The sequence below is a fragment of the Antechinus flavipes genome, chromosome 3, assembly GCF_016432865.1.
Source record: "Antechinus flavipes isolate AdamAnt ecotype Samford, QLD, Australia chromosome 3, AdamAnt_v2, whole genome shotgun sequence".
NCBI lineage: Eukaryota > Metazoa > Chordata > Mammalia > Dasyuromorphia > Dasyuridae > Antechinus > Antechinus flavipes.
In genome coordinates this window covers 407,351,161-407,369,561 of record NC_067400.1, presented here as the reverse complement: position 1 = coordinate 407,369,561, position 18,401 = coordinate 407,351,161, and the positions used below count along the sequence as shown (strand labels likewise).

At 32.2% G+C, this 18,401-nt stretch overlaps 1 protein-coding gene across 1 annotated transcript in view; it reads right to left on the bottom strand.

Moving 5' to 3' along the window:
• The window catches only part of CERKL (ceramide kinase like), a 210,315-nt gene that overhangs the window by 83,249 nt on the left and 108,665 nt on the right, over window positions 1–18,401 (bottom strand). Inside the window, exon 3 of the mRNA XM_051986110.1 lies at window positions 15,395–15,526. Coding sequence (XP_051842070.1) covers window positions 15,395–15,526 — 132 coding nt within the window. The remainder of the gene's footprint in view (window positions 1–15,394; window positions 15,527–18,401) is intronic.

The following is an 18,401-nucleotide window of genomic DNA, read 5'->3' as shown; positions in this document are numbered from 1 at the left end:
GTGAGGGACTTCAATTTCCCTCTTTCAGAAGTAAATAAACAAAAAATAAAAAAGAAATTGAATATACCTTTTTTTTGCAACAGTAAATTTTGCCCTCTTGGGCTTAAGGCATATAACTGACAATAAATACAATAAAAGGTAAGTGTAAAATAGAGTACTATACAAGTTGTGAGAAAAGAGAGATTATTGAGTGCGTGAAAAGAAGGATGTGGTTTATGACCTGGTCTTTAAAAAATTGCATAGGATTTCAGCAAATGGAAAAGATGAGAAGGATAATATAGCTATAGGAAGTAGTATATGAAATAGTGCATAGAGAATTCCAAAGACTAAGTAGATCAAAGTATAAGTAATGGGGAAAATCAATAATTTACACCAAAGAGAATGATAACAATGAAAGAAGACACTGAAATTCTGGGGATATAACCAAAACTGTATTTACACAAAATTATATCTTTAAACATTTATATCAATAAAATAGAGAAAGAGCAGATCAATGAAATGGAGTCAACTAAAAAAAAATAGAAAAAACAAATTAAGAATATTCAATTACTCAAAGCTAAATCTAAAAATAAGAAAAACCAATGAATTAATAAATAAAACCAGGAGGTGGTTTTATGAAAGAATACAGAAAATAGATAAACCACTGATTAATTTGATTTTTAAAAGGAAAGGAAAAAATTGCCAGTATGAAAAATGAAAAAATGCGAGTTTGCAATCAATGAAAAGAAAATTAAACAATTATTAGATCTTTTCTTTTCTTTTCTTTTTTCTTTTTTATTATTTTTATTTTCCCTTGTTACATATAAAGAATTTTTGGATTATTTATGTATATTTATTTTTTACATATTTTCATACAAATCATGTTGGAAGGGAAAAATCAAAACAAAAGGGAAAAACCATGAGAAAAAAAAAAGTGAAAATAGTGTTGTTCTACATTCAGTCTCCATAGTTCTCTTTCTGGATTTGAATAGAGTTTTCCATCCAAAGTTTATTGGGATTCCTTGGGTCACTGAACCACTGAGAAGACCTAAGTCTATCATAGTTGATCATTGCACAATCCTGCTATTGCTTGGTATAATGTTTACTTGGTTCTGCTTGCTTCATTCAGCATCAGTTCATGTAAATCTTTCCAGGCTTTCTAAAATCTGCCTGTTCATCATTTTGTAAAGAACAATAATATTCCATTACTATCACATGCCATAATGGGCATCTACTCATTTTCTAATTCCTAACCACCACAAAAAGGAGTTGCTACAAACATTTTTGCACATGGGACTCTTACCTCGTAGTGGCACTGATGAATCAAAGAGTAGTGAGAGATTGAAAAAAAAAAAAAAAACAAGCAAACAAACAACATCAAAAGGGTGAAAATACTGTGTTGTATTCCACATTCAATCCCCATAGTCCTCTCTCTAGATGCAGATGGCTCTCTCCATCCCAAGCCTATTGGAATTGGCCTGAATCACTAAAGACATGCAAAGACAAAAACCTTGTGTTTCAAATTTTTCTCTTTCTTTCTCTTTCTTTTCCCCATCTTTCTCCCCCACAAAGCACACAATCATATGTGTGTGTGCATGCATGTGTATGTGCGTATGTGTGTGTACTTGTGCAACTCTTCTATACATATTTCCATTTGCATCATGCTGCACAAGAAAAATCAGAACAAAAAGAAAAAATCAAGTGAACAACAACAAAAAGGATGAACTAAATGTTATGTTGTGATCACACTCAGTTCCCATAATCCCCTTTCTGGATGCAGATGGCTCTTTCCATTGAAAGTCTATTAGAATTGGCTTGAATCACTTCATTTTTGAAAAAAGCCATGTCTGTTAAGTGATCATATATAATCTTTTTTTTTTCCTTTTTTATGAGCTCTTTTATGAGCTGTACAGACACAGTATAGATATTTCTGGATCAAAAGGTAGAATAATTGATATTTTTCCAATTGTTTAGATCTGGCTTTTTGTGCATGAAAAGTGTTTGTTATTGTGTTTATATAGTTCCTGTCTTGGCTGATAAGACATCCAGTGTAGAGGGCTGAAACTATTGAGTCAATGCATGAGGTCAGGACTGCCGAGCACTTGAGGATAAGTACCGATTGGACAATACTCTATGGGCATATGCTTGGAAAATGATCCTTTCCACTGTCCATGCTGGCTCAATAATTGTTGTATATGAAGGATTGTAGGAGGGATGAGGGGGTGGAGTAAGACTGGCCAGAGTCACACTTGGGCAGTAGAGGAGGGAGAAGTTGCTCACAGAGATTCTGCTTCCATTCTGTTCAATCCTGCATCTAAAACCAAGAAAAAAGACTAAGGACTTTTGCTTATCCTGACTCTGGCTGATTCTGAAGTATCTGGGGTGCTAGTGCTGTCGTCACAACCCAGCTATTTTGTCTACAGTTATTTTAAATGGAAATTCTTTTTCTATCTCTGACTGCTGGAATTTGCTGGTAACATATAAAAACATTAATGATTTGGGTGGGTTTACTTTATATTCTGCAACTTTGCTAAAGTTATTGTTTTGAGTAGTTTTTTTTTTTTAAATTGTCTCTCTAGGATTCTCTAAGTATATCATCATATAATCTACAAAGAGTGATAGTTTTATTTCCTCACTGCCTAGTCTAATTCCATCTAATTTTCATTACACTAAATTTAAAATGTTTTGTGCAAACAAAACTAATGCAGCCAAGCATAAAAGGAAAGCAGAAAACTGGAGGAAGTTTTATTTCTTTCTTTGATGAGTGCATCATTTCTCAAATATAGAGAAATTGAGGTAAATTTTTAATAATATCAACCATTCCCCCAACTGATAAATCCTGAAAGTCAGTTTTCAGATGAAGATATCAAAGCTATCTATAATCATATCTTAAAAATGTTCTAAATCACTATTAATTAGAGAACTGCAAATTAGAATACATCTGAGGTACCATCAGATTGGCTAATTACAGGAAAAAATAACAAATGTTGTAGGGAAGGTGGGAAAATTGGGACACTAATGCATTGTTGGTGGAGTAAATGGATCTAACCATTCTGGAGGACAATTTATAATTATCCCCAAAGGGTTTTAAAACCAGGTCAGAAGGGAGAAATAAAGGTTATAGTCACTGAGGTTTCTCAGAAAGCAAAAGCATTTCCAGCACAGTGTGTTAGGGAACCCCGACTGTGAATTAGAGGGAGAAAGAGTTCAAAGTTGGCCCTAGAACAAAACCCAGAAAATTAACAGTAGGAAGGACCCGAGTCCAAAGCCACTATTCCTATAACCCAGAAGTAAGGTGATTATAATCACAAGCAAATAAAACAAACAAAAATTAGCAGGCAAAGGAGAAAGAATCCAACCATAGAGACTCATCAACAGAACAAAGAAGTCTGTGGCTCATCTTCAGAAGAGGATACTGAAATAAAAACAAGCCTCTCCTACCCCAAAAAGTAATACTTACTGGTGACCTGCTCAAAAAGAACTCATAGAAGAATTCAAAAAAGACTTCATAAATAAAATAAGAGCTATTGAGGGAAGTCTTTTTTTAAAAAACCATTTAAGAAAAAGAAGTTTAATATAAATATTAAAGGTACTCAATAAAGATAAACTATATTATATTTCTATTGAATTTTATATGTAAAATTTTCTTTAAGTTCAGATCTTTTTGCAGCAAAATCCTGGAAATCTCACAATTCATTGAATACCTTTTTTTTTTTTAATTCAGAATTATGCTTAGCTTTGCTGGGTATATTTTCATTGCAACCCCACTTCTTTTGTTTTGCAATATATAGTATTCCAAGACTTGTGACCTTTCAAGAAAATTGCTGCTAGGTTTTGTGTAATTCTAATTTTGGCTTCAATATATTTCATGTTGTTGTTGTTGTTGCTTCTACTATCTTCTTCTTGACCTAGAGGTTTTGGAATTTTGCTATGGTACTCCTGGAGATTTTCATCACAGGATTTCTTTTAAGTCATGATTGGTGGATTTTCTTTCTACTTTCCTCTTTTCTTCCAATATTTCAGGACAATTTTGTTTAATTACATCTTGTATTATTATATCAAGATTCCTTTTAATTGTAGGTTTCAAGTAGTCCAATTATTCTTATGGGTGCAGTATGGGCTAGTTCCTTGGAGGGCCTTGGGATCAGCCAGAGTCAGGATAAATTAAAGTCCTTGGTCTTTAGGGGGAGAAGTAAAGGAGACAGACAAACTGCCACAAGACTTGCCAATGATGTATCCTGAACTCTCCAGTCCAAAGTCACTAACTTTTCTGCTCCTCCTCCTGCCACAAAGTGACTCTGGCCTCTCTCACCCCACTCTCTAATCCTTGCCTACAGTTATCTTAACACCAAACATTGAGCCAGTATCAACTGTGACAAAAGCCATTTATCCAAACATATGCTAATAGAGTCATTGTCTCATATCGAATAGGTAATTAGCCTTAAGTGCTTGGTTATCTGATTCAAGTACACCTATTCAGAGTTTCAGCCCTCTACACTTATGTTTTTTTTTTCTTTTTTATATATTGTTTAATTATTTCTTGGCTTCTTTTAAGTTTGATAGTTCTGGACTCCTGGCTCTTATCAGGAATGGATTAAAGGGAGAAATCTATTTATCCATCCATCTATCTATCTATCCATCTATCTATCTAATGTATTTATATATAAAAGTCTTCTAATTTCAGAAATATTATAGTAAGGGAATGGGGGGAGAGGATAAGGGAGGGATTTGGCGGGAGGGGATCTTATTCATATCAGATCTGGGTTAAAGATAATACAGCATATACATTTAAAAGAGAATAAAAGTCTTCTAAATTTATAAAGAAATAAGAGGGTGAAGGAGTAACATAATGGGGGACACATAAGGATATGTAGATTAATGGGAATGGGATAAAGAGGGAACAATATTTGGAAGGGGATAAAAGTCTTATAAATTCAGATAAAAACAAGAGGGCAACTGAGTAAGGCAGGGGAGAGAATAAGGGAGGAATTCTTGAAATAGGTTTGATTAAATAATAGGAAGACAAGGTAGAAGGCAGAAGTAAAGTAGAGAAGTCTGGAGGGATAGAAATAGAGTGAGAAGGATGTAAATTTCAGGCTAGCTCCTTGGAGACCTCAGGATCAGCCAGAGTTAGGATAAGCAAAAGTTCTTGGTCTTTAGGGAGAGAAGTGAAGGCGACAAACGGCCACAAGCTCTACACCAACCTCTCTTCGCCTGGTCCTGCTGCAAAGTGAGTCTGGCTTGTCTCACACCACCCTCTAATCCCTCCTATGATTATCTGTATACACCAAAACATTGAGCCAGCATGGAACAGTGAGAAGGGCCATTTTTTCCAAACATATGCTAATAGTCATTGTCTAATAAGTAACTAGCCTTAAGTGCTCAGTTGTCTGATTTAAGCACACCTTTTAAGAGTTTCAACCCTTTACAGAAGGATAGTGAAGAAAAATAGGAAGGAAGAAAATAAATAAGCAATTATAGCTTAGAATATGAATTGGGATTAATTCACCCATAAAATGAAAATTTTGAACTCAACAATATGTTGTTTTCAAGAAATATTATAAAAATAAGACATATGTACAAACAAAAAATAAAGATCAGGAGTACAATTTGTTATGTGAAAAAAGCAAGATATTTTTCATGATTTCATACAAAGTTAAAACTAAAATAAATTTAATCAAAACAGAAAATAAGGGGAAATATGTCAGACATATTAACCAATATTATTTTAGACCATCTAAAATAACAAGACAGCATAAAGTTAGAATATTGCTGTGGTATAGGAAATAATGAGTTGGTTTAAAGACTATGGAAAGACTCTGACTTGTGAAAGTAGATGCTATTTAACTTCAGAGAAACCTAGAGGACAAGTGAAAATAAGTATAATACACATGTATGTGTATGAGTGAATACATGAATATAATACATGTATGTGTATGAATGCATACATGTATATATGTTAATTATTATAGATAACTTATGTACCTGTGTATGTCTGCATGTATATAGATACATGTATATGTGTGCTTAACTGTAGCTTTCTTGGGGAGAGTGACAGGAAAAATTTAAATTCAAACATGCACAGAAGAGAGTAAAAGAAAACCTACAAGAAAACAAAAAGATGGATAGCTTAAATATAATGTGTAGTATTCTGTATAGTATTTATTATATGGGCTTTTTTGAAATAGAAATTGATTTTTTTAATATTTTGAGTCCTCTCTTATGTTCAAGGGTTTTTCTTATTATTTTGTATTTAAGCCTGAAAATTAAATAAAAAGAGCAAAAAGTCAATAAAAAATAAAATCATGCATAAACTCTGCTCCAACAATATCAATACTCTGTCTATATGCCAAAAATATTTTTTAAAGGAAAAGAACCTATGTGTTTGTAGCAGCTCTTTTTGTGGAGGCAAAGAGTTAGAAATTTAAGGGAAATCTATCAATTGGAAAATGGATGAACAAGTTATACTATATAATTTTGATGAAATACTATTGTACTGTGAGAAGTGATGAACAAGATGGTTTCAGAACAAACCTGGAATGACTTACATTAATTGAGGCAAAGTAAAGTTCTTACTTAGAACTTAAAATTCTTCTTAGAAGAACTTAGAACTTGGAACCAAGAAAACAGGAAAACATATTGTACAGGAAAATGTATTATATAATGATCAATTACAAATGACTTAGTTATTCTCACTATACAAAGATCCTAAACAATTACAAAGGACTTATGATGAAAAATGCTGTCTCCTCTCAAACTATCAAAATAATATAAATAGGATTTTTCCCTTTATTTTATTTTGGTCTGTGTTTCTTTCACAACATGATTAATATGGAAATACATTTTGCATGACTTCATGTATATAATCGTATCAAATTGCCTGCCTTCTCAATAAGGGAGAAAGAGAGAGAATTTAAAACTCAAGTTTTTTTTTTAAAGAATGTTAAAAATTGTGCATATAATAGAAAAAATAAAACTTTTAATTTTTAAAAACCACTTGAAGTCAGTTGTGTTTCCTGAGTTGTCTCTTCTCTGGAGCTCAACATCTTACATCCTTTAAACAAATTCTCATATGGCGGGACCCCCCACTCTTTTCCCTCATCCTTCCTAGCTTCCCATCCTTCTGGATGCTATGCAGTCAATCAATATCTCTTATAACTGGACTTCCTGGAAATAAAGTTGTAGTTTGACTATAGCATTGTAAAGCAATATTATCATCTCACTGAATCACCTCACTTGGAAACTAGAGTTTCACTTCATGCTAACTAAGAGTAAAAGAGTTTTTCTGGCAACCATATCTGGCTTGCAGTCTAAAGGCACTTGATCATTTTAAGACAAACAGGCTATTAAATTGTACAATCTCAACTTTCTACTTATGAAATCATCTTTTTGAACCTAACTGCAAAGTTATTTATGTGTGCTATTTATGACCTGTTCACAATTAAACCAAGCTGATTCTTTGATAATATTGTTTCCTTTTCTAAGATATCCCTTATGTATAAATGTAATAATACAATCAAAATACAATGAGCAAAGATAGTCATATCCTTGAACTTCCATATTAGTTCTGAAATTCTCTTATCTGATCATAATCAGTTGTCATTCCACCTTCAATTCTTGTATCTACTCTGTTCTTTCCCTCTTGATGTGATCTTGCTCTGTGGTGAACCACTTCAGCTCTATACTGAACTTTTTTTTTCCAAGTTCCATGCCTTACCCACTGATACTACTCAGCAAAATATCAGCCTTAAGTCATTCCACACTCATTTGCTTTCAGTTATACTCACATGCTACTGAATGCAACTAAGGAAAATAACAAAGCCGTAACAACTGAATCCTCTAAATGTTTTTGTTAAAAATCCCAATTTTGAACATCTCTAATATATCCCAGGGACCTCTTTATTCTGCAAAATCTTATCAGCCTTGCAACTCACACTTCATCAGTACTGATTGTATCTTGGATCCCCCCACCCTCAAAAGGATGTCAAAACCTCAAAACCTTTACATAAAAATGCACCAAGCCAACTGTCTTCTTCAATTCCCATCCAATTGCACTCCTTTGAATAGCTCAGTCATTCTTCAGAAACCTCTCTATCCAGAAGATCATTTCAATGCTGCAATTCAAACTTTATCAAAGCCCTTTGCCCTTTGGTGTCCCCCTGATAGGAAAATCGAAAGATCTTCTTCCAAAACCACCATTTAAGGAGGGCACTCAGGGTATCCCTCTCTTCCTTTCCCCACCTGATTTCACTCCTTGTGAACTTCTCCAACATTCCTGAGCACTAAGTACCTTGCTTCCCTCTACACTATATTTTATCTTCCTTTTGTATATTGTATTCCTGTACTGTACTATAAATGTTGTAAGAGCAGAAATTTTTATATTTGTACTCCAACAATTTAGCACAATTGCCTGTCATAGGCAATTGTTTATGGGGTGATTCACTAGCTGGTTTGGGCTCCTCTACAAAATGAAGACATCAGGAGGAACTCAACAATGTTAGAAAGGGTGGAAAAGTCAACAGTTTTCAGAGGAATTTCTTAGATTAAGAAAGACAAAGGAGTGGCTAGATGTGCCATGGCAAAGAATTCTCAGATACTGAGGGAATTTCCTGGGTTAAAACCATACAGTTTGGCAGTAAGGGAGCCAGGAACTGTTAGAAGAGGAACTAAATAGCAATACTAAAAATGGCTGGATCAAAAGATAAATCATAGAAACAAAAGACAAATGGAGTGTTTATCAAAGTAGTTTGAGAGGATATTTTTTTTTCTCCAAACATTTTCATTAACAAAATGGACCAAGAACAGATCAATGAATTGGGTCTAAATAAACCAACAGAAAGCCATAAAATATCAGCAAATCAAAACACCAATTAAGTATCAAAATAAAAATTCTGAAAAGCAAAGTGATTCAATAAGGAAAGCAAAAACATTAATTGGGTCCTTCATGAGAAAAACAAACTACACAAAAATCATTAGCTGATTTGATTTTTAAAAGAAAGAAAACTAGATGAGAAGGAATTCATAACAAATGGAAAGCAGTAAAAATAATTACAAATTATTTTGTCCAACTATATATCAGTAAAACTGGCAAATTATTTGAAATGGTTGAATATTTACCAAAAAACATAAAGTTCCCAGAATAACAGAATTAACAGACTGTAAATAACCCAATTTCAGGGGAAAAAAAGAAATTAAAAAACTCCTAAGTAAACTTCCAAAAGGAAAAAAGTCTGGGGCCAGAAGTATTTACAAGTCAGTTCTCTGATATTATTCAATAAGCATTTATGAAGTCTCTCATATGTATCAGGCACAGTGCTAAGTTCTGGGGATACAAAAAAAAAAAGACAAAAGGCAGTCTTCTGCCTTCAGGGAGTTTACAATTTAAGAAAAACTAATTCAAATACTATACAAGTTGTTTACAATGAAAAGAAAGGTCTTACCACCTTTCTTCTATAATATGAATATGAGCCTGATACTTAAATCATGAAAAGTCAATACAGAGAAAGAAACATAAAAATCAATATCATGGCATATGAATGCTAAAAACTTAAATAACATATTAGCAAGAAGGGTGTCAAATATCTAAAATATCTAAAATATTATAATCTAAAAATATTTGACTTTGTTGTATTTATACCAGTAATTCAGAGTGGGTTCATTAGAAGTGAAAGCTAAATGTATACTATATTAATAATAAGAACCAAAAATGTAATTTATGTAATTAGAAGCAGAAAAAGCTTCTGAGAGAATGAAAAAGACCAAAAAAAGAAAAATAGGAATAAATAATCCTTTAGTTATTAGTTTAAGTGATATCGGTTTGAAAACAAGAATCAACATTATATGTGATGAACATAAACTAAAAGCTTTCCCAATAAGTTTAGTAATAAAATAAGTATATTTATTGTCACCACAATAGTAAGATATAGTTCAAAAAATGCTAGTGATAACAATGTCAAGAAAGAAATAAAAGGAAGAAAAATAAATGGAGGAAATAAATTCATCACTTTTTGCAGATGATACTTTTTTCTCTTAGGGAACTCTAGACTCAACTAAAAATTAAATACAGTATTATAAAATTTTAAAATAAATTTCCACAATCACTAACATTTCTCACAACAAACCTAAGAGGAATCTATAAAAAAAAATCCCATCAAAAACAACTATAGGATGTATAAAATATTTGAGAGTCTACCTGCAAAGACAGCAACAGGAACTTCATGAATATAATTATAAAACATAACAACATATCCTAAATTAATTTATTAACTTTTGGCAAAGAATGAAAAATCAAGTGGATGGTGATAAGTAATAAAGAATCAATTATGACATCAATACAATGGAATATTATTATGCTGCAAGAAAGAATAAATATTATGATTTCTGAGAAACCTGGAAAGACATAAACTGATACATAATAAACTGAACAAGGAATAACAATTTACACAATATCAAAATTACAAAGAATAACATCTTTGAAAAACTTGAGAACTATGATAAATTGATGATCAATAGATCAAGTACAATTTGAGAGGTCCAATGATGGAGCATATTTCCCACTCTATCAGAGATGTAATAGTTTAAATAGGCAAAATTTGGAAATGGCCAATGGTGTATTTTTTTTTACTTAACTAAATATTTATTTTTTTAAAAAAGTTTTTGCTTTTCTTTTTTTGATTGTGGGAGAGAGAAAGGATAAGTATAGTTCCTCAAAAAAAAAAAAAAAGAGAGAGAGAGAGAATAAATCACACATAAGCATGATAGCTTTGTTAAATTTATTACATATTTTAAAATGTATCATATATATAGAAAAAGATGTTAAATTTATCTTGTACTCAAAAAGAAAATCAAACTCTAAATAATAGAAATCCACAATTTCATTTAACTATTCCCTCTTTTCACATTACAATGTATGTAAAAATATTACTTTTATTTGGTATGTGCTAAGTCCAGAATTTCCTTAAAAAGAAATTTACCATTTCTTTCAAGAATGATTTAGAATTACCAATTGTTTAACTCTAATTTCTAATCTATCTTGCTATCTTCTTCAATTTATATAATGATACAATCCTACCATTCATTTTGTTTAGAATTCTTAATTGTATATTCTTCACATCCAGTTACAATATGATAAATATTAATGAAGTTGATATATCTGGCACTATATTAAGTTCTAAAGATACAAATAAGAAAAAGAAAGGCAGTCCCTGTCCTCAAGGAGCTTACAATCTAATAACAGAACACAGTACACAAAAAGCTGAAGAAGACAGGAAGGGGCTAGGATTGAGTAGTTTTTGGGGTAGCCAGCATGAGGTGATTGAGGAGAAGCCAAAATCAAAATGAGTAACTCATGAGAAATGAAGAGATGATTGGAAACACTGAATGTTCTATAAAGAGAGTATCCAGCATCATATGGATACAGACAATTGAGGGTATTGATGAGGTATGAATACCAAAACTAAAGTAATGTCCATAATGATAAGTTTTCTGGTGATGTTTATGGTGGGGGACAGAACAGAGGGAAGGGAAAGAATGATGATGTTGGAGTGGAAACTAAGTAGTAGAAATGTAATGTTCACTTTTCCTTTTTCTTCTTTTTACTCTCAAACTCCCTCTACACAAAGAAGATGAAAGATAAAAATAGTGTTCTTACTATTAATAAGTGATCTGTTTCTGCTCCAAAGTTCCCCTTTTCTTCCTTTCAACCAGACAATAATAGGCTTTTACTCCTTATTTCCTTTTAATGTTTTCTTCACAACCTAATCTCCAAATCTAGAGATTTTGTTGCTTATTATTTCTCTTTCCCTCCTTTTTAACACTTTCCCATTTCTATTTCCTCAGTAAATTTGATATTTTTTACACTAAATTCTCTGGGTGTTTTAAACTCTCCTCTGCCAGACAAAAGGAAGGTAACATGTATTTGATGACTGTTTACTTCACCCACCTCTTCCAAATGTCAATAGCTTCTTTTTTTCTTGTGTCCCTCCAGCAATTACTTGAAATTAAGTGATATTCCTCTTCTCTCGCATTTCTTCCCTAGTGTGTTATGTTTTTCTTTCCTTTTTTGAGTTGTAACTATTTATCTTCTTTTGAAACATCATCCTCTAGGCTTTCTTTTTCTTTATAGTGATAACTTTCAAAACTTATGTAATAATGGATACATTTCTTTGGTATTTGAACTCTTTCTATCTGCTTACAGTATGTTTTCTTTATTCTGATAACTTTGAATTTGGGGCTATAGAACTCCTTGGAGCATTTACTTTAGTATTTCTTTCAGGAGATCGCAGGTGGATCTTTTTTGTTTGCTTGCTTTGGTTTTGTTTTGTTCTCTGATTCTAATAGGTCAGAGGAGTTTTAATGTACAATCTTTTTGAAATGGTATCCAACTTTTTTTTTCTTTGTAGTTTTCAGGTCGTTTAGTAATTTTTAGATTAGTTTTCTTTTGACATGTTTTCTAGGTCAGTTCCTTTGACAGGAGATACTTTAAACATTTTAATCTATTTTTTTCAGTATTTTGATTGCTTTTATCTCATGAAATAACTGATTTTTTTCCATCCTATTTTCAGGGAGTCTGCTACTAGGTTAAATTTTTGTATTTCCTGTAATGAGCTTTTCATTTTCTTTCTATTTTTACACTAAAGATTTAATTTCATTTAAAATGTTTTAGCTCTTCCTAGAAATCCATTAGACCTTGTGGCCACACCATACCTTTATGAGACTCTGCCTAGAGTCACTGTGAAATTTCTCTTTCTCTAGGGCTTGTATCCTAGAGATACAAAGTGTTCTGAAAAATAACATTTCTTTATCATCAGTTTAATTTTCTATTTATTCCTATGTCCAGCTTTACTTCATGAATTGAATTTTTGCGGTGGTCAGAACAAGTTCAGATTATTCTAGGTGTTGTTGTTGTTATTGTTTGTCATTTGTTTTCAAAGAGGACCATGGTATCGGGAAGGTGATATTATGACAAGCAGATGGATTGGATTTATTTGAGGGATGACTGTGCAAGGTCACTTTCCTAATTTTCTCCTGCAGAGTCATCTGGGTCCAGTGGCAAGATATAGATCGAGATGACTAGCAATGACCCTGGATGAAATGATAGATCGTGGCCTTTTTAAGCTAAGGTCTTCAACAGCTCTCAGTTTCACTGAGGCTACATCCATTCAGTAATTAAGACTAGGTAGCAATTAAGGCAAATAATCTCCTCTTTCACCCTAGTTCAAAAATTATCTAGATAAATAAATAAATGAATGAATCTGGGAGGGGAAGACCCTAGGGTTTCTTGGATGGAATGATGAACATCTGTTTGGTTCAAAGGTACATTTCCTTCTGCTGGTGTTTATTACAAAGTACTAGCAGGTACCAAATTCACCTATAATTTTTCCCAGGTTTTCAGGTGTAGTTAAGTCAACTTGGTGTAAACTTTCAGACCCCTAAGAGGACATGAAATGATTGTTGTCCTCTTAGTAGAATTGTTATTATTTTATTCACTTTAGTCCCCACATCCAAGTTGAAAGTTTTGCAGATATTTAATGAATCTGGAACTTCCTTGTTTGAGAATTTGTCTTGACTTTCCTTGCCTGGAGTTTGCTTCTCTACCTAGGAGCTTCCTAGTTGAAACATTATAAAATTTTTAGAAATGAAAGGCCTTTGAGCATTGAATTTCCTTCAATCTGGCTCTTCTGATTGGGACTACTTTGGAGGTCAAAAGACACTAACTATCTAAAAGTTCCCTTTCAGCCAAGATAAAATTGAAAATATTCACTGTAATTTCTATCCTTATTGCCTAAACATTTAATACACTACTCAATCCAAAAGAATATAGCACATAGAAGGAACTTAATAAATGTTTAATTAATAAATAATTATTTGATCTAGTGGTCTTTTATCTTTTTAGCAAAGTAAAATGCAAGTTCTTTAGATTATATGGTATGAAAGGGTTAGAGTATGCAACAAATAAAAAAAATTCAAAGAAGAAATGGAATGAAAGGTATCATTGGTTTTGAAAGAAGCATAATATTTGAAATGATAAGAGGATACATTTATATGTGTACCTCTTAATTTCATTTCATTTCTTAGTGTTACAGACATTCTCTAAAATTTAAGCTTCAGAGAAGATGCTGATCTGCATGGGTAGTAGTAGTTCCCTCAGCAAAGTTCCTATTATCAGTTAAAATCACAAGTCGGTCCTTATCTCTAATACAAATATACACATAGACATAGATCTATGTGTGTATATATGTATACATACATATATACATATAAATATGTGTGTGAATATATGTATATATATGCACACAAACACACAGAGACATATCCACTTACACAGATACATGTGCATATGTGTTTATATATTCAAGTATGTTTGTATATATTTCTACCTATAGCATTTTAAGCAAATATAATTATGTACTCTGATGTTATTCAGTCATGACTGACTACAAATAATGCTATTTGGGGTTTTCTTGATAAAGACATTAGAGTAGATTCCCATTTCCTTCTCTACCTCATTTTCCAGATTTAAAAAAATGGAGGCTAATTGGATAAAGTAACTCGAAAGTATCTGAGGCCAAATTTGAAATCAGGAAGATGAGTTTTCCTGATCCCGAGTTTATACACTATCCTACCCAGTTGCTCATGTACTCTGTTAATCAACACTAAATATTTTTATCAGTTATATATCCTTATTTTAACCATGAACTTTTTCCTGGAAGAGGAATTAATATGCCTAGGCCCATGTACCAATCTATATATCACCAAATTCACAGTTAAGTATATACTGCAACACGGAGAAAGCAATATAATGAAATGGAGTTACTTCTGGCCATGGAAACAGAACATCTGGTGGAAACTTCAAGTCCCATCCTTTCTAGTTGCCTCTTTGGCAAATTCTTTGCTTTTTTAAAGCTCCATAATCTCAATTCCAAAACAAGGGTGACAAAATTTGTAAAATCTATCTTGCAATGAAATTGTGCTCTATTTTACTGCCTGAAATAAGCAATTAAATACTCACTTTTGACCTAACCAGTAGGGGTCAGAATCAGAACAAAAACAATGGAAGGAAAGCATTCCATGGAAGGCCATCATATATACACTTTTCATTTAATCAGCTAGGTTGTCAAACTTCAAAAATAATTCACATGTAAAAAAGTCACTTACATGCTTAAAGTTATATTTCACTTTAATAATGATGAATTTTGGGGATAGAAAGAATCTCAATTCTTTCTTTTAAAAAAATGTATTAACATGACATGATAAAATGTTTCACAAACAAATAAAATTATACTAATTTAATTAAAATATATGATTTAAAAGGTCAGCCTACCAAAATTCTATTTTAATAATGATTAGGAATAAATTCAAGTGACCTGAATGCTTGTGTAAATTTTTTATAAATGAAATTCTTAAAATCACTTACTTGTTACATCCGTCTTTATTTCTGCAAGCTTCAAAAGAGGTTCAACATGTTCATAATAGATATGGGCAGCTTCTTTTTTGTGACTCTGTGGGTTTATAAGTACTTTTAAGGATTTGGGTCGGTTTGAAAATTCTGAAAGAAAAATGTAAAAACTTTATATTTTAAAGATAGTGCCTTGACATTTTAATTTGAATTTTTAAATATCTACCCACTTATAAAGAGTTTAGCTAGAAAGTTGTAGACAAATTAAAAATTGTTAATTATCTATTTTTAGAATGAATTTTTAACATTTTCTGGACTCCATTGCTATGTCAGCAGATTTAATTAGCTAGCCTGATAAAGAGAATTAAAAACTGCTTTTGTAAATATAAATATGTATTTCCACATTCATATATAACATATTAAATGTTCCTTTAACTTTAGTTTCTAGAGAAAAGCAGTGAACCATAGCATATATACTTATCCATTTCCTCTCCCTAAATAAATATGTTCATTATCTGAATTGGACACCTTAACAACCCTGGGGCTGCTGATGCCCTGACCTACTAATGAGTTCAGGGTTAAATAAAACAAGTAAGGATGAGTCAGTGCAAAAGCACCTATGGAAATACATTTTAGTAAAGGAGAGAAAGGTTTTAGGTCACAGCTCAAACCTGAAAAAAAGAGACTAAGGAAGGGAAAAAAATTATTCTATTGGGAATTAAATAGGAAACGCCTCTCAGCAGGGATTTGATGATAGTGCTACCTCACAGTTGGTGCTGAGATTTGATACTGCAATTTTCTGGGTCTGCAAGATGCTTATCACTTAGGACACAGCTGGAGCAGGTGCAAAGCAAATTTTCTGTTGTTACTCAGGGTCAGGAGGAAAAGGCAAGCTATAGAAAGTCAAAAACTATTTCTGTTTTAGCACTACTGCATAAGAAAACTATTGTTTGATTTACACTGTCTTTTTAGAAATAAGACATAGTTTTATAGATTTTAATAATAGCATTACTAAAGATTTAAATTAAAATGTCCATCACACCAATATCATATTTTGAATAGCCCAGGAAGTTGCTCATCCTCATACTCATTTTTATTCTCTGATGTGAAATTTTCCAATAGTACAGATTTCTTTCAACTTCAGAGATTCAAAACAAAAGATGAGGGTGGTGAAATTATTTTTAAGATAAAAGTTATTCAAATATATAAAAGCACAATATTTTGGATATTAAATAAATAAATAAATAAATTGTCCTCAGGCACAAATTGGACCAGTCATTAAGAATTATTTTTTTAATAAAGGATCCCTACAAAAGAACAAAAATACATTCAACTAAAATAACATGTGATTAAAGTTAATGCTTAACTTTTAAAAAGAGACATTTTTAAAATGATAGTAGAAAATAATCCTGTATTTCTCAAAAATTATGATGAAAATAAAAAACATAGATAATATTTTAATTATAAATTATATATTAAAAACTACATAGTACAATAGCAAGAAAAACAGATTTGAAGTCAAAGCCGAGTTTATATTCTAACTCTGCTTCTTAACCTAATTCAATAGGTATTTATGAGCATCTACTATGAGTTAAGGTATTAAATAAGCCCTGACCAAAAAAAAAAAAAAAGAAGAAGAAGAAGAAGAAGCAGCTTATTCTACTCTAGGGGAGCAGGAGGGGAAAGAGAATATATAAATAGTCAAAAATCTTCTTAAATTGTAGGTCATAAGTCCATATGGGACACATAATAATGTGGGGATTGCAAAATTATGGTTTATTATCATTAATGTTTGATTTATTATTTTATATACCTATATACCCAGAGTGTATGTAGGGTATATATAATTTATATTTTATAAAATTTATACATTTATATATTTATCAGGTATAAAAACTTATCAGAGGGAAATGAATCATAAGTGGAAAAAGATTAAGCAGTCTTAAGTTAGATGATGCTGAAGGAAAGAGGAAAATATGGAGGGAAAGACAGAGAGAGAAAAAAGAGACAGACAAGGCAGAGATAAAAAGAAATAGAGAAATGGAGATATAAACAGACAGATATAATTAAATACAAATACAAAATAGATATAGAGCCAATGCCAAAGGGGGTCACAAATCTAATAGCAAGGGCAGTTTGTTCATAATATAATGGGAGCGACAGAATAAGCGGGAGTGACGTATGTGAACATAGAAGGGATTCAGGTGAAGATTGAGTGTGAGGGAGTAGGAATTGACTACTAAGATTGAAAACTTCCATCAAAGCCAGTATACAACCTGGAATCACAGGGATTCTAAGTGGAGACACCAGCAAGTAGCAGATGGTTGTAGTGGACGGATATACTATTTACAGTACCTGTGTGACCACAGACAAGTCACTTAACCTGTCTTGACCTCAATTCCTTAGTTGATAAATGAAAGAGCTGGACTAAAGAGTCCCTATAATTCCTTCTGGCTCGAAATCCCATTGCTAAAGTTATATGCAAAGGATTGAATGGCCACCATGAGCACTGATCTTCTGCCGCCCCCTCCCCCAAGGCAGTTGGGGTTAAGTGACTTGCCCAGGGTCACACAGCTAGGAAATGTTAAATGTCTGAGGTCAGATTTGAATTCAGATCCTCCTGACTTGAAAGTCAGTGTTCTATACACTGTGCCACCAGCTACCCACAATGAACACTGATTGTTATTGACTCAATTTAGGAGATTTTAATTGAATTTTTTCTCAGAAGAGTTCAAAGTGTTAATGCTTTTTTTTTTTTAAAGCAAATCACCCAGGACAAAAGTATCAGAGCTCTAAGAAACAAAACTGGTATAAAAGTAAACAAAAAAAATAATAATATGATGCATAGAGTATACATCTTTGAAAGTCCTTACCTTTCAAAGAAAATTATCCCACTTAACAAAGGCCCTTTGATTCCTTCTATTTTTGATTTCAAAGATTTGTTTCAAACCTCAGGAGCTTTTCTTCTAGAGAAATATTTCTTGCATTCCTTCAGAAAGAGGCACATTTTGATGGTAATAAGGAA